General features: G+C 39.8%; 1 protein-coding gene across 1 annotated transcript in view; it reads right to left on the reverse strand.

Moving 5' to 3' along the window:
• Positions 1-11,938, reverse strand: part of LOC133133767 (myelin protein zero-like protein 2) — a 30,590-nt gene extending 18,652 nt beyond the window's left edge. Inside the window, exons 1-3 of the mRNA XM_061249960.1 lie at positions 11,744-11,938; positions 7,424-7,593; positions 7,039-7,249 (exon numbers count right to left, since the gene is read on the reverse strand). Of these exons, the coding sequence (XP_061105944.1) occupies positions 7,039-7,249; positions 7,424-7,593; positions 11,744-11,798 (436 nt within the window). The 5' untranslated portion in view covers positions 11,799-11,938. The remainder of the gene's footprint in view (positions 1-7,038; positions 7,250-7,423; positions 7,594-11,743) is intronic.
• Positions 11,939-22,670: the final 10,732 nt, after the last annotated feature.

Here is a 22,670-nt window from a genome sequence, read left to right on the forward strand (position 1 = left end):
TTCCTAAGTGCTGAAAGGGTGAGGAACCGGTCTTCTTGGGGTGTTGTCTTCTTGGGACGCCCACTTTGCGGTCTGTCTCTGACATCCCCCGTTTCATGGAACTTGGCCTTCAGTTTGGAGATGGTAATAGGGCTCACTCCAAATGATGCCACAAGTTGCTTTTTTTGGAACACCAGCTTGAAGTTGCCCTATCGCACAGGCCTTATCGAGATCAGACAAACGTGGCATGCCGATTCTTGGAGCAGACACCAATTGACCACTGTACAGCACCTGGGGGTACCGGAAGCTCAAAACAAGAGTCAATAGCAACAGCAGAATAAGCTGTTTGGCATTGGCAGAGAAGATTTGGCAAATCTTTCATGAGCGCAACCAACATACTCAGCTGTGCTGCTCATCCCACAAATGCATGTTCCTTACAAATTGGGCACCATTTAAATGGGAAATAAAGAGGCTTTCCAAAGGTATAAAATGTATTGCCAAGAAGCATTGTTACAACATAGAAATAATCTACCAAACACAAATTTCCGAACTTTTTGTTCGATGTTTATATTAAACTTGATTAGATGGGAGAATCATCCTTCAAGAGCCACACAAAAGCAGCAGGATGCAGACATGCTGCGAGAGCACTTGCAAACAGTAGGCTAAAATATTTTTTTTACCATATTGTAATCATGTTTCCAAATTTAATTAAGTTAATGTCAAGTATTTGTTAGCCATGTGCATTTGCTAGGACACTTACTTGGAAGATTAGTTTGCTAGTTAGCAATATGAAAAGCTCTGTAAAGTGTGCCGCCAACTACTCTTGCTGTCCCATGGACAAGGGACAGTAAAGAGGGGGTTCTCAGTGAACCAGAAAGTTTAAGTGGAGAATCTTTCAGAGGAAAGCTACAGAGCCCAGAGAACCATCACAGATCATCTGTGGGTTGTGGGGGGCATTAAAAACATAGTTATAGACAAAGAACTACTACTGTCTGTGTCTTCCTCAAGACTCACATAGCCCATTTGGAGGACAAAGGAAAGGAGAAGTAGGAGCAAAAGAGGTCAGAAAAGAAAAGCTCTAATTGAAAAAATTGAATAAAATTCTCTGCAAAAATTACATTGTCACCTACAGTACCAGTCAAAAGTTTGGACACACCTTGCATTTTTTTATTAATGTTTTATTTCCACTGTTTGTAATCAAGCAATTCATATGTGGTCAAAGTGCAGATTCTCATATTTTATTAAACAATTTGTTTTCATACATTTCATACACATGTAGTAATTACATCACTTTTTATACATAGCCCCCCCCCCCCCCCCCATTTCAATGTTTGAGACAAATTAACATAATGTCAAATAAAATGCATATCCATTGCATATCCATTTCATACCATGTTCCTGATGTACATTATGCTGATACATTATATAACACATTTGTTGGCTAAATGGTTTTAAGTCATGAAGGGTCCAAGGTATCAAACCAGCCTCAAACAACTGTACTGCTACTAGATATGCATTAGATACTTCAAGGGTTGTTTCTCCTGAGTAATTCTTCCATTGAGTTCAACAGGAAAATTAGTCAGGATAAATGTCCTTTGTAGTATCTACAGCATATCTGGCAGCAGCAGGATGGTTTGAGTCTCATCTGATACCTTGGACCCTTGATGACAAAAAGCCACTTAGCCAACAAATGTGTTCCATACTGTTTTGGTGTAATTTACAATTTACAATCTAGTCCCACCCCCCAGTTCCCATAGAGATCCATTCAAATGTAAAGAGATTTTTGTATCACTTGTACGACAACCTTAACATATGATATCCAGATTCTGGTGATATTGATAGGTCACAGACTTCAAGAAGTCATGGCATGCAAACAATATACAACCAAATAAAAAAACATGACTATTTTATTTGACATTATGTTAATTTGTCTCAAACATTGGAATGCGGGGCTATGTATAAAAAGTACTGTAGATACTACATGGTGAAACCAGTATGTACAAAATGACCCTTTAATATAAGCTGAGAATCTGCACTTTGACCACATATGAATTGTTTGATTACAAACAGAGGAAATAAAACATTAATAGGAAAAAACAGAAAGAAGCTAGGTGTGTCCAAACTTTTGACTGGTACTGTACCTAAGGTAAATAATTTAATCCAAAGGCTCAATGTAAATAGTAAAGTCTTAGTCTTAGTATAGTATAGTACCGTAAAATAGTTAAACCAGTATACCTCAAAATGTACAAAAAAAAACAATATTTTATGGGTCCTTGATTTTGATATGAATGTTGCTTGAAAGTCCTTGAAAAGTCCTTGAATTGTATGATTATAAAGGAATGGCAAACCTGTATTTAAGAGATTAAAAATTACTTTTTCAGGAGAGACCTGGCCAAGGTAGCAGCCAAACCAGTTTAAAAGGATAACTGGTTTGCGAAAAGCTTGTCTTCTAACGGCACAGCTCCACTGCAGCCATCGGATGCTGAGGGAACAAATCCATTGTAATTGATGATAGCGGCTCCACTGTAGCCATCGCGCTACATTCAATGGCAGCATCAAAGTTAGAGAATTGCTGAGTTTCATTCCCATATAGTGAATTGAATTTAATGAGAAATGTAGTTGTTCTGCTTGTTTCTTATTTAACATAAAATTAAAAAGTGGGTGGCTATTCACATCGGCTACGTCATCACAGTCATTTAGCTAATTTAGCTAGCTAGCGAGCTAGCCCCAGTCTCTCAAAAGAATTATGAGAGATTGGAGCTAGCTAGTTAGCTGGTTAGAAGGTAAATTAGTTGGTTACAAGTGAAACAGAGCATCGTTGCTAAATCTAATGAGTGAAAACATCATAGCTGTCGACATCCAATGTAAAGTGAGCAACAAAACACAACAGTAACCTTAGGCTGGACTTTCTTCCTCCCTTTCCTGAAGAAAGTTTCCCCTATTGCCTGCACTGCAGAGCACACATGCATACTTTTGTCCATGCCAACACGTTTTGTACTTTGTAGATATCATGCCACCCCCACCAAAACATCAGGAGCTTTTTCACCATCCAGACTAGCATAAGTAATAGGTAGTAAACTAACTAGCCAGTTATCACAACTGATTTAAATGAAAACATGCTAGCTACCTAATGTCCCCTGCCTTTCCACTGAAAATCATTAACTGATGTGCCCAACATGGCCCAACAGCTGTGTGGATCTTATTGTGGCTACACTGGCGATCGAACCACCGACCTTGCAGGTCCCAGTCGCATTGCAGTCGGTCTATGAACTTGGAACTCTTCGCAACATATCCGGGAAATTCAAGAGGGTATTGGCTAGACAGGGCATCCCAAAACAGTTAAACCGCTGTGTCCAACTAGTTGGACAGTGCGTTGACAAGCTGTTGATACAGTTCTTAGTCAGTATGAGGCTGTGTTATCCAGTTGGGAGGAAATGGCCTCAGTTGGTTCTGACTCTGGCACATCGGCCAATGGTCTCCTAGATCGCTTCTAGAGGGGCAAAACTGTTCTTGGACTGCTGGTAATATCAGTGGTGTTGGGAGAGATTGAGTGCTTAAACAATTAATTGCAAAATTGGTCCCAAACAATTGGTATGCAGGCTGCTGTTGAGTATGTGAGCTCAACTCCTCAAAAAAAGAGCAATGAGGAAAAGTCTGAACAAGTGTTTGAGAAGGCAGTGCCAATGGGTATTGAGCCGATTCAAATGCCTCACCAAAGAAATCCCCCCAAAATCCCCCCCAAAGGATATAGTTTGATGGTTCAGCTGCCAATGTCTATCTCAAAGAATACCTTCATGTCCAGGACTGAAGCTGAAGATATGCTAAGTGGCTTATTGAGAAGCTTGTTAGGGTGGTGTTGGTCATCCCTGTGGCCGCAGCTGAAGCTGAATGAAGCTATAGTGTACTCAAGACTGAAAACTTGGTTAAGATCTGCTATATCTCAGCAGTGCCTTAATAATGTAGCTGTATGCCATGCACACCAAGAGGCCCTTGACCAAGTAGATGTTAAAGATATGAGCCAACAGTTTATATTTGTGAATGGCCGATGGAGGCATCTGTTTGGATTGTTCAGGACCATCATGAACACAGAAAACAGGAAAACTACAGAATAGAAAAGTTAATGATGTAATATGCTGAAACTGGTAGGCCAATTGAATATAAAAATGTTGATGTTGCATGCAAAAATGCAGAAATATTGTGTTACTTTCTTCTATTATTTGGTCCTTGCATTTGTATTTTAATGTAAGATTGTATGTGTTAAAACATTTTGTTGCAATGGTTACACCCTATTCATGGGGTTTTCATTAGACATTTTACATGTGTACAGCCCCGGGGGCTGGGGCTCCCCAGAAATATTTTATCTGCTCAGATACAAGCAATGCCTCCAAACTTCTTGGGCAGCACTTCATCATACAACAGGACAATGAGCTGAAATGTACTGCTAGAGCAATGAAAGGGGTTTTTACGGCCAAAAAGTAGAAAATCCTTGACTGAATTACCGGATCTGAATCCAAATGAACATGCATTTTACATGCTGAAGAGGAGACTGAAGGCAAAATCCCAGAGAAGATGATGTGCTGCAGTACAGGCCTGGCAGGGCATGACCAGGGAAGATACCCAGCGTCTGGTGAGGTTTATGTATCGCAGATTAAAGTATTGCATTATGCGAAACAGTCCAATATTTTTTGATGCACGAAGGATACATTCTATCCTTTTAAACTCAAAGTGCTAGAGCACAGAACAAAATAACAAAAAATGTATTTAGGTGCTCACTGTATAATTAGTGCTCACAGACTGGCACTATTTTCCAATGTGTCACGCTATTTGCAGATGAGACAGGGCAAGGGGTAACTGGCCGAAAAATGCGACAATGGTGGCATTTAGAAACCCTGCATTTGATTTACTTTTCATGTTTTGTTTAGTAAAGAAACTGGAGAATATGGTTTATATTATAGTTTGATTGCAGGATTACTGAATGTCTTAGTTGAGCAGTCTCATTGCACCGGCACCATGGCCACTAAGGGACTTATGTGAAGTGGTTAAGGGAGTATTTTGCCCCATATACAGTCCATAAATATTGGGACATCAACACAATTCTCATCTTTTTGGCTTTATACACCACCACAATGGATTTGATATGAAACGAACAAGATGTGCTTTAACTGCAGACTTTCAGCTTTAATTTGAGGGTATTTACATCCAAATCAGGTGAACGGTGTAGGAATTACAACAGTTTGTATATGTGCCTCCCACTTTTTAAGGGACCAAAAGCAATGGGACAATTGGCTGCTCAGCTGTTCCATGGCCAGGTGTATGTTATTCCCTCATTATCTCATTTACAAGGAGCAGATAAAAGGTCTAGAGTTCATTTCAAGTGTGCTATTTGCATTTGGAATCTGTTGCTGTCAACTCTCAATATGAGATCCAAAGAGCTGTCACTATCAGTGAAGCAAGCCATCATTAGGCTGAAAAATCAAAACAAACCCATCAGAGAGATAGCAAAAACATTAGGTGTGGCCAAATCAACTGTTTGGAACATTCTTAAAAAGAAAGAACGCACCGGTGAGCTCAGCAACACCAAAAGACCTGGAAGACCACGGAAAACAAACAACATCTAAAAAAGCCTTTACAGTTCTGGAACAACATCCTATGGAAAGATGAGACAAAGATCAACTTGTACCAGAATGATGGGAAGAGAAGAGTATGGAGAAGGAAAGGAACTGCTCATGATCCAAAACATACCACCTCATCAGTGAAGCATGGTGGTGGTAGTGTCATGGTGTGGGCATGTATGGCTGCCAATGGAACTGGTTCCCTTGTATTTATTGATTACTATAATAATCACAATAATAACAGTATATGCATACATTCTAAATTGGGTTCATGACAGCCTATTTGCATTTTGTCTAAGTGATCAAGCATTGATCAAGTTTTCCAATGACAATTATAGCACTCCACCTTAAGAATGACTTGGAAGTTTGGGCTAATGAGCCGCTGCGTTTGTGTAGCTATGGTGAAGGTGAATGACTGACACCTTGCCTAACCCAAATGCAGCTCAAGTTTCAGTAGTAACAGAAGAGGCAACTCTTGGATACAAAATCAGAGAATGTCACAGAAAATTATCACCGGTCCGTGAAAATAATGTGATGAGCTAGCTTTAGCAAAATAAATTAATTGTAACGATACTTCCCCAACTTCCTCCTTCCTTAAGATCAGAAGAAATATGCTCAATATAAGGAAAAAGATAGAGTGGTGTCAGGATCGGACAAACTCTCACTGCTTCCGTGAAAACAGATAAAAAATAATCCTTAATCAAAGATGCAATACATTTTCTGCTACAAATTACAACTAATTTGATGTAAACAGGAAGTTGCTGAGCAAACTGAAATTTCTGTGAACATCTGTCGACATTCCACGATGTATATAGCCTATTCTAACACAAATGTGTACCACGACATCCCTAATAGCTACAGGCTAAAAAATTTTACTCACCCATAAACAGTTACAATGAGGTTAATGAAACCATGAATTTACCATTTGTGTCCATGACTGTTGGACCAGTCTGATAACTGTACTATTTATTTTTGGTTAGTTTGAATTTGCCAATTTGTTTCACTTTAAAACACTCATTGGAAGAATTTAGAAACTATAACAATGACGGATAATAAACCACAATACGAATTTTGTTTTCAAGTAGCAACAATCCCAAGCTGCGATATCTTCCTTTTGCTGTTCTACCAAAATTTGAGCATGAAACTACATTGGATGCTAGAAAACGGAGACCTAATAAAGTGTGAAGCATAAAAAGGCAGGCAAGTTTGCAACAAGGAGGAAATCTACTGAGTAAATCACTCAGAAAACATGAATTTTCATCCACTGTAATTTCATACATTGACTTTGTGGTGATACGGTGCCAGATTAATCCAGGGCAGGTAAATCTGGTTTGATTGAACAGCATTTACCCTTTACTAAGTGTGTTTGACTGAATTTTTCCAGTGTATGTTTGCGTTAGGTATGCTACCACACATTTATACACGCTAGTGCGTGTGTCTGACTCACCTGTACGCACCACCTTTAGCAACAGGTCTCCTGCCAAGCCATGCACATCAGGAGGGTTCTTCACCTGGCAGCTGAATGTTCCATTGAAGGTGAACTTCACATTGCGCAGCAGGATGGAGGCGTCGCCCCCGGCAATGTCACCCGCCCACACCACCAGTCCCTTGAAGCGTCCATTTGATGGAGGGTATGCCTTGTTTTGGAAGTAGAACACCTGGAGGGTGCAGGATAAGAACACAGCACTGGCTGAGAGTCTCAAATAGGGAATGCACACAAATAGTCAAACAGTACAGTGTAATCTGTTACAAACTCAGTTCCTTAACTGGTGCACTACTACTAATACTGCACAGATCCCCCTACTACTAAACTGCATTTCCCCAGTACTCACCGACTCTTCGCTCCCACCATCCAGGGGCCGGAAGGTCCAGACTACATTAGCTACAGACGGCGAGATGGCTGCCGTCGACTGGAAGGTGCACTTAAGCTTCACATCTGTCCCGTTTACCGCCTCTAACTCCTCAGGTGTATACACAGTCATCCCATTCACCTGAAAAACACCTGGGGACCAGACACAGAAAGACTAACCAATCAAGAATATGTACAGGCTATATTCACACTGTTGTTGAATGATGTGACATTCTACTGTTAAATATAACACCCAGGATTTTTTACTATGTTTGGACATGAGCAGCTTAATCTGGCAAAATATTACAAGAAAATATTCAGCCTTCATATTCCAAATGAAATGAATAATTAGTGCATCTTTGCAGCAAGAAACATCTTACACATTCATAAAGTTGACTGAATTTCCTGGAAAATATAGCCTATTTAAATATAGTCTTTCTCTCCTGTGTGGTAACCCCTGATTTCACATCCTCTGGATTACAGTATAGCCTTTTGCACAATAGAAGATTGTGCTTTAGAAACAATGTTCACAAATATGCAATTCTCTTCAACAGAACAGGGTCTTAAAGGAATACAAACACTTGGTGATTTCGCTTCTTTAACCAAGACAAATAGTGATCATTTGTGTCATAGATAGAATAGTGACACATTTTAGTGTTATGCAAAATGTTCCTTTCATGGTGCAGCTTCCTGGAATAATATTTAATTAGTTTTACATCAACTTATGAGGTCCAAAACCGATACTAAAAGCAATTTCATTTCTGGCCAATACACCTTCAATTTTATTGTATCCCATGTGTGAGACATGAATGCCAATTGTTATACAGAATAGATGAGTGTGTAAGCAGGACTCCTGCTCCCCCAAGTGACAGAAATATTAAAGGCAAACTAGTCACTAGGCACACTTGAAAGGTCTCTCTCCTGTGTGAACATACTGATGTCTTTTAAGATAACCAGGATCAGAAAACCGACTCCCACATTGGATGCAACTGCATGGTTTCTGCCCTGTGTGAGTTCTCTGGTGTGTTCTAAGATTACTCATTTGGTAGAATTGTTTTCCACAGTACATACAACTGTATGGTCTCTCCCCTGTGTGAATACTCAACTCTGCTTCAAGAGTCTGTGCACAGCTCAATCGCTTTCCACATAAAGTACAAATCGTCCGCCTCTTCTCTCTAGATTCAATCTTACGGCTTGATGACGTGGTCAAGCTTTTACCAGAAACAACAGTGCAACCTGTGCCTCTGAAAACCAGTGTGCCCATAAGCCAGTTTGCTTGGTCTTGCTGAACTTTTTGGGCCTGACAGGGTCTCTTTGTTCCACGAGAAGCACACATCAGCTCCCATTTCAAAAGATACAGAATTATTTCCACAAAGAGATCCCATAGATGACACACTCTTCCCACCATCTTTTGCTGTGGTAGAAATTAGTGGTAACTCTGACCGAGCCAACAGGCTGTCAGAGTTGGTTCTGTAGGATAAGAGTGGATAGGACCTTCAGTCTCTGTTTCGACGGTTCTTTTTGTAAAGAATGTATCCACTGGACTGGGTGCTTCGTACAAAACATACGGTCCCAGGCTGTTCAGTCTCCCTGCTGTGTGTTCAGATCTCATATCCTGGAGCCTTACAGGCTTGAGAACAGAGCACAGAGAACAGTCTTCCCAAACACGGTGTTTAATACTGTGCTGCTCAGATAGCTCCTCAGTGCCTATTGCAGGTTCAGCCCTTTCACTGCCACTGGACTCCGCAGCTCTTTTCTCACAGATATTCAGTCCTTGATGTGAGTCGCTGCTCTCCCAGTTTTCTTCAAGCCTTTCCACTTTAATAAGATGCAATTCAACCATTTCCTCACCTGCATACAAATCATTTTTGTCGCAATTCCTGCAATTGTCCACCATTGTGCATTCTACATCTCCACAATGGGGGGCTACCTGGAGGGCTACAAACTTTGTCGTCTGTCTTTTAATATCTCGATTAAATGGGACTCCACAATTCTTAGTGTTTACACTACAGGTTATAGAGGTCTGTAGCGTTCTCTTTTTGGTGTCCATCACTAGTTGCCACTTCAGATCCTCGTTTTCCCGGTCACTTCTGGATATTGCATATCCATCCTCTACAAGTTTGTTCATTTCTGTCAATGCCGCTTGTATCAAAACCTCCATGACGACAAGCTCAGTTTGAAATGTAACAGAACTTGACATGGTTGTCCCCAGCCAACCAGCGTGCTGTACCAGTAATGTTAAATACAATGTCAGTCGCTGGAGGCACAACCAGGCAATAAAGAGGAATAGCAGCTAGCTAGGTAGGTAGCTAGAATTTGAAACTATGGAGAAAACGGATGAGGAGAAAAGGTAGCCTAGGACCACTAGTCGGCTCATGTCACCCCACTTTTCATGCCCTCCACTGGCTGCCTATTGCTGCAGGCATCCGCTTCAAGGCACTAGTGTTGGCATTCCAGGCTTGTAAAGGGACTGCCCCACGTCCAGACTTTAATTGCTCCCTACATGCCAACAAGACCACTGCCAGCTCTGGTCGGCTTGTGGGCCCCGCATTACAGAGTGCCAGGTGGTCCAGCTGCACATTCATGCCTATTCTCTGTTCTGGTTCCTCAGTTGTGGAATGACCTGCCTACCACTGTCAGTGCAGCAGAATCCCTACCCTATCCCTATTTTGCGGCAGACTAAAAACATACCTTTTTCAGACTGTGTCTTAGTCCTTTAAAACATTTGCACTTATAACCAAAAATAATAGTCATCATAACTGCTCGACATGCATGTTTTGCTCTTTATAGATTTGATGCTTTTCACTTGTTGAGGAATTATGCAGTTGTAAATCACTTTGGATTAAAAGTGTCTACTAAAGGACTAAAATGTAAATCAATGTAAATAAATGTAAATTTGAAAACTGAGGCAAAACTGACTGTGACCACTAACTACAGCTGGTCAAAATCAACCAGGTGAGGTGTCGGAGGTGACCACTGTAATTTCACTCAAACACTGTGTAAATGTTCTTTATATATTCAATAAAAAAACATCCAAAACATTAGCCTCATTGGATTTGTCATAAAAATTGGTATTTTCAGTCAACTACATTTCATGGCTTTTTGAAACAGCTAACTGTTCACTCACATCTGCCTCCAGAGGGGTTTTTTTTTATTAAATTGAGAGGTAGATATGGTCAAATAAATCTAATTTAAGAGCATTAATTGATAATTCCCTTGTATAGGTGAGAGGCTGGAGTATATTAACCTTGCATTGCCCCTTGTAGCTTTTGAGTATTTGAGGAGAGCAATGTCAAGGCTGTTGATTTTATTGAAAGATAATAATCTTACATTTGCCAATGTCTTATTGATTTATTCTAAATTTTCAGCCTGAGGGCGGCCTGCTTTACTGATATAGACACTTCTTTGGTCCTCATGTTGAGACAACAACAACAGACTCCAAATGCAGATGGCACTCCTAGAATCAACTCTAGATCTTATGCATGAACCAATGCTGAAACTAATGCACACCTATCCAAGAAACATTTGAGCAGCCAATTGTCCGATTACTTTTGGTTCCATAAAATTGGGGGGACTATAAATATGGCTGTAATTCCTACATGGTTCATCCAATATGGATGTAAAAATTAAAGCTGAATGTCTGCACTTTAATGGCAAAAAACAAAATGTGTCACTGTCCAAATACTTATGGACTGCACTGTATCGGTTTGGCATTTTACTACGTGCCGCCCACCCCATTCATAATTTCCTGCAGTCAGCCCTGATTATACCTTCTTTGAGGGAAAACTACATAAAAATATATGAAAACACAAGGTTGAGATATTGGGGATAAGTTTGTCGATAAGTTTGTTAAGTTTCGGATAAAAAGTTGGCACTGCGTGCGCCGCTTTTGGAAGATTTGCTATCGCACTCGAAGACGTGACCAGCCCTATGGTGCACGAAAACACCGAATGCGAGTTAAACTGCAGGACAAATTCAGTAAACATCCAAATCACTCGGTAACTGATTCTGTCAACACACGAATTTATGCCATAGTGGCTGTTAATCAATTCCAAGTTTGAGATATCTTATACAGCCATCATGATAACGATGATATTATGTTCGATATTAGCCTACATCTTACTAATGTTAAAAACTAATAATACATATCATTATTATTACTTATAATTGTTATTATTACTATTATTATAACTAACAACATTTTGGAAAGGCGCTTTCAGACAAAAAAAAAAACATGGAGACCGAAAATCTCGCTCACCTCAGCCTGCGAAAAAAAAACATGGAGACAGAAAAACTCGCTCACCTGAGCCTGCGAGTACAACCAGAAGGGCGAAGGTAAAAGGTAGTATCTCTTCCATTGGAATATACAGTCCACAGTTTACAGCCCACGCGTGATATAGTCCTTTTCTTGCACTTGTTGTCGCTTACGGATTGTCCAATACTTCGTGTAATGGAATGTTTAATTTCGGCTACTAGAAGAAATAGTCACCCTGCGTTCATGAACGCCAATCCTCACGAATTCGCAGCTTGTGTTTTTCAGCTTTTGTCGTGGAGTTGCAACTTCCTCGTTGCTTGCGCAGCGACGCCACTTTCTTTTTGAATAGGAAATAGACTATTAAATATGGGTGTTTGTTGGTTTTACAGTTTCTTTACAGTTTAAAAACTTCTAAAAACGATCTTTTTTAAAAAACACATTCAATTAATTATTACTATTATAACATTTTAACGAATGAAAACTAAGAAAATTAAACATAAATCATAAATCATTCTCATTAATAAAACTTAGAAATTTACAAAACATAACAAAATCAATACAGAAAACAAAGGGAAAAGTTAATTAAAATTCACTCCCAAGTGAAGCGTATCATTGCACGTTCTTTATTACATTGAACCTTACCCACGGTTAAGAAAAACACAGTTGTGGAATGACCCTGCTGTCAAAGAATGTTGTGAATATACAGGGGCAGACAAATGTACACTGGGCCCTGGAGCAATAATGGACCATGGGCCCCTCACACCAATGCCCCCATCCACTGAACCAAATAGCTATTCAACCCAAAAACTATGTTTAAAATGAGAGATAATGTCATAATGGTTGACAAAAGCTGAAAAGGACAGGAATTTCACACAAGCACTGAGACCACTACTGTAACAATGGTGGTCTACTTCAAACAATATGTACCACTGGGCAGGCTGCTGAGGATTCAATCAAATATTCTCTTTGAATCAACAACCAAATAGATTATTTTCAGAGGAACACAGTATTTAAAGAGTTGGTTCATTTATAGAAATTAACTGTAAAACTGCAAATACAATTTTCATTATTATTATTATTATTATTATTATTATTATTATTATTATTATTATATTATATATTATATCTCCAAAAAGAAAAAATGAATTCACATTCAAAAGGATCTTTTTCATACATACCTTACCATGCTCAATCCAAAATGAATGGCAAAGAAAGAAAAGCGTTTGCGCTTAAATTAGCTGGTTCATATTTTTTTCAATTGATTTTGGTATTAAGACCTGTACAGAATCTACTATGCAATATGGATTCAGTTAGCCATTAGGGTATTTTAAAGGTAAGAGAACAGCTAAGACATTTTCATTTTGGAGTAAAATATGAGTTTAAGTGTCCATAATGATAGAGAAATGGCTTCACTTAATCAATAAAGCCAACATATGTGTTATTCAAGACTAGATTCAATTAAACGATTTAGAAATACATATGTATATTTCAAATTGGTTGGCATTTATATAGCGCCTTTATCCAAAGCCAAATTAAGATATGGAGATAAGGCGAAACCTAGTTAAAACTAGCTTAACAAAACAACATAATGGCAAAAAGTCAGTCAAACCGTTGAAAACTTGATAAAGAAACTTAATAAGAAGAGATGGGCAGAAAGAAGCAGCCTAGCGCCACAGAAAACGAAGGCTCAGGAGAGGCGCATGGAACGCCGCCAGGGTCAATGCATGGAGGCGAAAATGACTCTGTTATACTGGCGGAGCTACGCAAGCTAAGAGAAGAGCATACAGACGCGGCTAATGCTAACAAAAAGGCACTGGAAAGACTAGAGACAAATATGAAGGAACTTGTGGGAAGAACAGCCTTGTTGGAGCAACAAACTGTAAAAATGGAAGAGAGGTTGGGAGACACGGAAGACAGGACAGCGCGACTGGAAAGAACGGTCGCCTTCCTACTTCACCAAGAGGCAAAGTTAATTGCGAAATGTGACGACCTAGAATCAAGGGCAAGGCGTAACAACATACGGATGCATGGCTTCCCGGAGGGTTCCGAGAAAAACGACACCATAGGATTTGTGAGTGAGTTTATTCGTTCATCCCGGCAAACCCCGGAGGATATGGACATTCATATTGAGAGAGCACACCGCTCACTAGTTGCCAAACCAAAGGAGAAAGCTGCCCCCCCGAGAGCGATCATCGTCCGTTTCCTAGACTATAGAGTGAAAGACCATGTAATCCAACAAGCATGGAAACACAAGACTATATACGAGGGACAGACCATCTACTTCAATCAAGACTACACAACAGAGATTCAAAAGAAGAGGAAACGGGTGCGGGACGAACGTGAGAAGAAGAAGAACGTGAAAGCACAGTCCCCATACCCTGCACAGCTGAAAGTGTTTCTGGAATCAGGAACTAAGACCTTTACTACACTAATGGAGGCTGTACCAATGCTGAAGGACATGGGGATTCACATCGAGGACGATGAGACGGAGAGACTACAGAGGGTGATGATGCAAGGCAGCTGGATCACAGTGACAGGACGGAGTGAGAAGAGGAAGCAGCCACACAATTACAGAGGTGGACTTGCATGCCCTCATCAAGTGAACTCTAACGTGAACACCAGCAGGCTATGGTAAGGACTAGAATTATGAGCCTAACAAAAATGCATAGCCTACTGAGTATAAGTGAAGCTAGTTAAATATATCACTACATATTGAAATTACTTGAAACATATTGGTTCAATTGAGCTAAATCGCTACTCAGATGGAGTATGAAGTAACTTTAGAGGATCGAGAAGTTACAGATGCACACAGTGCTATTTCCCCAGGGAGGATTCGCCACATCTCTCTGGAGACCGGACCTTTGGGAGTCCTATTATTTTGTTATTGTATGTTTGTTTTGAAGGAGATGTTTATTATTTTTTGTATTTTTTATTGTGAGAAGGTTACTACAGCTGATTTGGTGTATACAAGGTGTACATATATTTTGGTTCCTATGAGGTGTGCAATGGATGGGTTTCAACTTCAAGTAAAGTTAATAGATTAAATATTGTGTCATATAATGTTCATGGTTTAAATCATCCTATTAAGAGGAAGAAAATACTGAGCTAACTGAAGAAATTACAATGCTCAATTGCCTTACTACAAGAAACACATTTGGTTGAGGGAGAATATAAAAAATTGAAAAGGGAATGGGTAGACTAAGTATTCCACGCATCATATGGCAAGCGAAGGGGTGTTGCTATATTAATTAATAAATCTTTACCATTTTCTACAGAGAAAGTGATAAAAGATAATATGGGAAGATATGTTATGGTTATCGGCTCGATAGGGGATATGACTATCTCTGTACTAAATAGTTATGCCCCAAATGAGGAGAATGGGACATTCTTTAAAGACATAGCAAATGTAATTGCCAGTAATGGAAAAGGGATGATATTAATGGGTGGGGATTTCAACACAGTGCAGAATGGTAATTTAGACAGGTTACCACCAGAACAGGGACCAATTACAAAAAGATCCAAAGCATTAAACAACATTATTAAAGAGTTAGGCCTTACTGATCCATGGAGAAACAAAAACCCTAAGGTAAAGGATTTCACCTTCTATTCAAATCCACATGGGAGCTATTCGAGAATAGATTTTTTGTTTGTATCACAACAGCATATACATAAAGTCTTGAATTGCGGCATAGAGGCCATAACCATAAGTGACCACGCACCTATTATATTAACGGTAGATATAGGCCATGAACACTTCTTTAAATACTGGAGACTTAATGTGTCAATTCTATCAGATGAGAAGGCGGTAAAGGAAATAAAACAAGACTTAAAGGAATACTTTCAGATAAATGACAATGGCGAGGTATCACCATCGATTTTATGGGGGGGAGGGAAAGCTTTTATGAGAGGGAAAATAATAGAAATAACATCCAGGATGAGAAAAGATTGATTAGAACAGCGAAGAGGGTTAGAGAGTAGAGTCCGTGAACTAGAGTTAGAACATAAAAGAACATCAAACGACTCCACCCTCCTCGAACTGAAAAAAAACAGGCATAGACCAGATGAACTTTTAACATATAAAGCTCTACGCTTTACAAATCAAAGGTATTATGAGAGGGGCAATAGAGCAGATCGTTTATTAGCCTTTCAACTTCAAAAGGCCCAAACTAGTAGGATAACTTCAAAAATAAGACATCCTAACTCCAAACAAATGATGGTAAAGCCAAATGAGATAGCGGAAGCGCTCGCAGACTACTATAAAGATTTGTATAATGATTCAGAATCCCATCTTATAGAAAGCAAAACTCAGGCATTTCTTAAAAGTTTACATCTACCATCATTATCAGCAGAAGATTCGATCAAAATGACACAGCCGATTTCATTACAGGAAATATCGGATGCTATAAAAACTCTTAAAAATAATAAATCCCCTGGTATGGATGGGTTTTCGGGAGAGTTTTATAAATGCTTTGCAGAAGTGGTCACACCAGTACTATTTAAAGTATTAAACTATGCTCTATCATCAAGTGACCCACCAAATACCTGGTCAGAAGCCATCATCTCAGTCTTGCATAAGGAGGGCAAAGACCCAACCTCATGTGAGGGATATAGACCTATTAGTTTGCTCTGCAATGATCTAAAAATATTAACAAACATATTGGCACAGAGAATGCAGATGTAGGGACTACAACTTCCACATTCCCACAGGAAAATTCCGCGACGTCCACCACCAATGACGTCTAACTTGGTTCAGCCAATCCCGTAATGGCGGGAGCAATAAACGGTCCCGTATAAGAGCAAGACACGTTCTTGGGATCTCTCTTTTGTCTCTTCTGCCTCTTCTGCTTCTTCTCTTCGACACACCATTTTTGGCCATTCGCTTCAGCTCATCTGCTCCGAGCCTCGGACAGAGGCTGAATGCTGCACAGCGCACTACCAGGCCTACGGACACACCCAGTTACCTCGCGGTAACTTCGTGGCCTATAGCGAGTGGAAACTGGTGTACGCGGAACGCTACATCAGTTTACCCCTGCAAAGCTCACCAAAGAACAACAGCAACGAACTTTCCACCCGGAAAAGGGACTAACGAACATCCTTCCAGCAACCGAGCGGACCAGACGACAACGCGCGGCTAAGACGCCCCAGCCTGCGCATCTCTCCGGGACACACATTCACAGCACTATCGCGGCTCCTACAAGGACAGCACGTCTTTTGGATCCAATGTGTATGGACTCAGTAAGAGAACAAACATTCAGGCATAGCCAGTGTTTAGTTTAGTCTTAACTGTTTTTGTGAATCTGTGTTTCCATATTTGCCGTCTTATCATTGGAATGTATTTTGTTAGCTATATATGTACATGAATTGATTCGCCGTCTTTTGCGCATATATAGAGTAAACTACGCAAGTAGTCTTCTCACAGCTAACAATAACTAACACACCCAGAACTCTAGCTTACCCAAGCTAGCTACTCCCACTTTTACCTTTCCTTTGTTCAAGCGACACGCGCGCTTGCCCGCGCCACACACACGCACACACACATACCCAATTAAATTTCCTTACTAACTTCCCGTTAGTTTATCTGTTCTGTGTTTTACGTTTGTTTAATAAATATATTTTATTAAACCCCGGTGTCCGTTTTGGAATCACATAGACATGAGAGCCGAGTTAAAGCAGTCTTTCGAAGAACTTCCAACCGTCAGGTTATCGGTATGTTTAATCATTAATATTGGTTATTTTAATTATTAATTGAAATACTAAATTTGTGGTTAGATATTTCTGATAATAGTAATTTTATGAGACTGATTACTTTTTGCAGTTATACTGCTACACAACGCTTAACTGGCGCCCCGGTTTCGTAGAGAGTAAAATCCCTGCGTTATTTGGCGGCCCATGCGAGGACCCAACATAATTTGGAGTCCCGTGCGAGGACCCCTACACAGAGATATATCGCTAAATTAATAAACCCAGATCAAACAGGTTTTAGTCCTTGTAGACAAGGTGCTAATAATATTAGAAGAACCTTAAATCTTATATCCTGCACTAAAAATAATCCTCAGCCTACCATGATGCTCAGTTTAGATGCACAAAAAGCATTTGACCGTGTAAAATGGAGCTTTCTATACCAGACATTGGAGGCCTTTGGGTTTCACTCAACCTTTATAGACTGGGTGAAAATGCTATATAAAAACCCCAAATCACGGATCAGAGTTAATGGGTGCTGTTCAGAATTTTTCTACCTCAAAAGAGGAGTTCGACAGGGAGATTGTCTGAGTCCGTTACTATTTGCTGTAAGCATTGAGCCACTGGCTGAGTCGATTAGACAAAACAAAGATATAAAGGGAATAAAGGATGTAGGGGGGGTAGAACACAAGGTATCGTTATTCGCGGACGACATCCTAGCTTATTTAAGTGAACCATCATTATCGATACCAAGTCTATTGAACAGTCTGCATGACTATGGAGAAATGTCGGGATACTTGACAAATGAAAGTAAATCAACAGCTATGATGCTTTCAGGGAAATGTCCAGCAGAACTAGAAGGGAAGGTTCATTTTAAATGGACTAATAAAGGGTTTAGGTATCTGGGTATCATCATTACACCGATCACATCACAGCTATTTGATGCAAATTATGCAAAATTGATAACTGAAATAAAGAAGGATTTGGTTAGATGGGAGATTTCACCTCTGACCCTGATGGGGAGAATAGAAACGGTGAGAATGAATCTATTACCAAGACTTTTGTTCTTGTTCCAGTCATTACCTATTATGGTTCCTAGCTCTACTTTCAAATTACTAGATAAAATTATTTCTAAATTTATATGGCAAAAGAGAAAAGCTAGAATTAAATATAAGACAATCCTTTGCCCAAAAGAGAAAGGGGGGTTGAATTTACCTAATTTAACCACTGCAACCTGAATCTGTTACATCAATATTTGATTCTAAAGTAGACAGATGTTGACCGTCCTCCAGCTCTGAATGAATGAAGTGGTTTGTGTCATCACATCCTATCGAGTAAGAGCAAGATGGATGCTCTGTGTCTGCAATCTCTTGAATTGTGGAAGGTAACTTGATTGTGCCTCTCAAAACCAGTGTGCCCATAAGCCAGTTTGCTTGGTCTTGCTGAACTTCTTGGGCCTGACAGGGTCTCTTTGTTCCACGTGAAGCACACATCAGCTCCCATTTCAAAAGATACAGAATTATTTCCACAAAGAGATCCCATAGATGACACAATCTTCCCACCATCTTTTGCTGTGGTAGAAATTAGTGGTAACTCTGACCGAGCCAACAGGCTGTCAGAGTTGGGTTCTATAGGATAAGAGTGGATAGTCTCTGTTTCGACGGTTCTTTTTGTAAAGAATGTATCCACTGGACTGGGTGCTTCGTACAAATCATACTGTCCCAGGCTGTTCAGTCTCCCTGCTGTGTGTTCAGATCTCGTATCCTGGAGCCTTACAGGCTTGAGAACAGAGCACAGAGAACAGTCTTCCCAAACACGGTGTTTAATACTGTGCTGCTCAGATAGCTCCTCAGTGCCTATTGCAGGTTCAGCCCTTTCACTGCCACTGGACTCTGCAGCTCTTTTCTCACATATTCAGTCCTTGATGTGAGTCGCTGCTCTCCCAGTTTTCTTCAAGCCTTTCCACTTTAATAAGATGCAATTCAACCATTTCCTCACCTGCATACAAATAATTTTTGTCGCAATTCCTGCAATTGTCCACCATTGTGCATTCTACATCTCTACAACGGGGGGCTACCAACTCGAACTTTGTCGTCTGTCTTTTAATATCTCGATTAAACGGGACTCCACAATTCTTAGTGTTTACACTACAGGTTATAGAGGTCTGTAGCGTTCTCTTTTTGGTGTCCATCACTAGTTGCCACTTCAGATCCTCGTTTTCCCGGTCACTTCTGGATATTGCATATACATCCTCTACAAGTTTGTTCATTTCTGTCACCGCCGCTTGTATCAAAACCTCCATGACGACAAGCTCAGTTTGAAATGTAACAGAACTCAACATGGTTGTCCCCAGCCAACCAGCGTGCTGTACCAGTAATGTTAAATACAATTTCAGTCGCTGGAGGCACAACCAGGCAATAAAGAGGAATGGTAGCTAGCTAGGTAGGTAGCTAGGAACATAGTTTGAAACTATGGAGAAAACGGATGAGGAGAAAAGGTAGCCTAGGACCACTAGTCAGCCCAGGTCGGCTCATGTCACCCCACTTTTCATGCCCTCCACTGGCTGCCTATTGCTGCAGGCATCCGCTTCAAGGCACTAGTGTTGGAATTCCAGGCTTGTAAAGGGACTGCCCCACAGTACATCTACACTTTAATTGCTCCCTACATGCCAACAAGACCACTGCCAGCTCTGGTCGGCTTGTGGGCCCCGCATTACGAGTGCCAGGTGGTCCAGCTGCACATTCATGCCTATTCTCTGTTCTGGTTCCTCAGTTGTGGAATGACCTGCCTACCACTGCACAGCAGAATCCCTACCCATATTTTGAGGCAGACTAAAAACATACCTTTTTCAGACTGTGTCTTAGTCCTTTAAAACACTTGCACTTATGATGACTATTATTTTTGGTTATAAATGCTCGACATGCATGTTTTGCTCTTTATAGATTTGATGCTTTTCACTTGTTGAGGAATTATGCAGTTGTAAATCACTTTGGATTAAAACTAAAGGACTAAAATGTAAATAAATGTAAATAAATGTAAATTTGAAAACTGAGGCAAAACTGACTGTGACCACTAACTACAGCTGGTCAAAATCAACCAGGTGAGGTGTCGGAGGTGACCACTGTAATTTCACTCAAACACTGTGTAAATGTTCTTTATATATTCAATAAAAAAACATCCAAAACATTAGCGTCATTGGATTTGTCATAAAAATTGGTATTTTCAGTCAACTACATTTCATGGCTTTTTGAAACAGCTAACTGTTCACTCACATCTGCGTCCAGAGGGGTTTTTTTAATTAAATTGAGAGTTAGAAGGTGAGAGGCTGGAGTATATTAACCTTGCATTGCCCCTTGCAGCTTTTGAGTATTTGAGGAGAGCAATCTCAAGGCTGTTGATTTTATTGAAAGATAATAATCTTACATTTGCCAATGTCTTATTGATTTATTCTAAATTTTCAGCCTGAGGGCGGCCTGCTTTACTGATATAGACACTTCTTTGGTCCTCATGTTGAGACAACAACAACAGACTCCAAATGCAGATGGCACTCCTAGAATCAACTCTAGATCTTATGCATGAACCAATGCAGAAACTAATGCACACCTATCCAAGAAACATTTGAGCAGCCAATTGTCTGATTACTTTTGGTTCCATAAAATTGGGGGGACTATAAATATGGCTGTAATTCCTACATGGTTCATCCAATATGGATGTAAAAATTAAAGCTGAATGTCTGCACTTTAATTGCAAAAAACAACAACAAAAATGTGTCACTGTCCAAATACTTATGGACTGCACTGTATCGGTTTGGAATTTTACTACGTGCCGCCCTCCCCATTCATAATTTCCTGCTGGCAGCCCTGATTATATCTTCTTTGAGGGAAAACTATATAAAAATATATGAAAACACAAGGTTGAGATTTTGGGGATAAGTTTGTCGATTTGTTAAGTTTCGGATAAAAAGTTGGCACTGCGTGCGCCGCTTTTGCAAGATTTGCTATCGCACTCGAAGACGTGACCAGCCCTATAGTGCACGAAAACACCGAATGCGAGTTAAACTGCACGAAAAATTCAGTAAACATCTAAATCACTCGCTAACTGATTCTGTCAACACACAAATTTATGCCATAGTGGCTGTTAATCAATTCCAAGTTTGAGATATCTTATACAGCCATCATGATAACGATGATATTATGTTCGATATTAGCCTACATCTTACTCATGTTACAACTAATAATACATATCATTGTTATTATTACTTATAATTGTTATTATTACTATTATTATAACTAACAACATTTTGGAAAGGCGCTTTCAGACAAAAAAAAAAACATGGAGACAGAAAAACTCGCTCACCTGAGCCTGCTAGTACAACCAGAAGGGCGAAGGTAAAAGGTAGTATCTCTTCCATTGAAGTATACAGTCCACAGTTTACAGCCCACGCTTGATATAGTCCTTTTCTTGCACTTGTTGTCGCTTACGGATTGTCCAATACTTCGTGTAGTGGAATGTTTAATTTCGGCTACTAGAAGAAATAGCCACCCTGCGTTCATGAACGCCAATCCTCACAAATTTGCGGCTTGTGTTTTTCAGCTTTTGTCGTGGAGTTGCAACTTCCTCGTTGCTTGCGCAGCGACGCCACTTTCTTTTTGAATAGGAAATAGCCTATTAAATATGGGTGTTTGTTGGTTTTACAGTTTCTTTACAGTTTAAATACATTTTTTTTAAAACACATTCAATTAATTATTACTATTATAACATTTTAACGAATGAAAACTAAGAAAATTAAACAGTGAAGGTTTTTTCATAAATCATTCTCATTAATAAAACTTAGAAATTGACAAAACATAACAAAAGCAATACAGAAAACAAACAAAGGGAAAAGTTCACTCCCAAGTGAAGCGTATCATTGCACGTTCTTTATTACATTGAACCTTACCCATGGTTAAGAAAAACACAGTTGTGGAATGACCCTGCTGTCAAAGAATGTTGTGAATATACAGGGGCAGACAAATGTACACTGGGCCCTGGGGCAATAATGGACCATAGGCCCCTCACACCAATGCCCCCATCCACTGAACCAAATAGCTATTCAACCCAAAAACTATGTTTAAAATGAGAGATAATGTCATAATGGTTGACAAAAGCTGAAAAGGACAGGAATTTCACACAAGCACTGAGACCACTACTGTAACAATGGTGGTCTACTTCAAACAATATGTACCACTGGGCAGGCTGCTGAGGATTCAATCAAATATTCTCTTTGAATCAACAACCAAATAGATTATTTTCAGAG

Source organism: Conger conger, chromosome 7, assembly GCF_963514075.1.
Source record: "Conger conger chromosome 7, fConCon1.1, whole genome shotgun sequence".
NCBI classification, from domain to species: domain Eukaryota; kingdom Metazoa; phylum Chordata; class Actinopteri; order Anguilliformes; family Congridae; genus Conger; species Conger conger.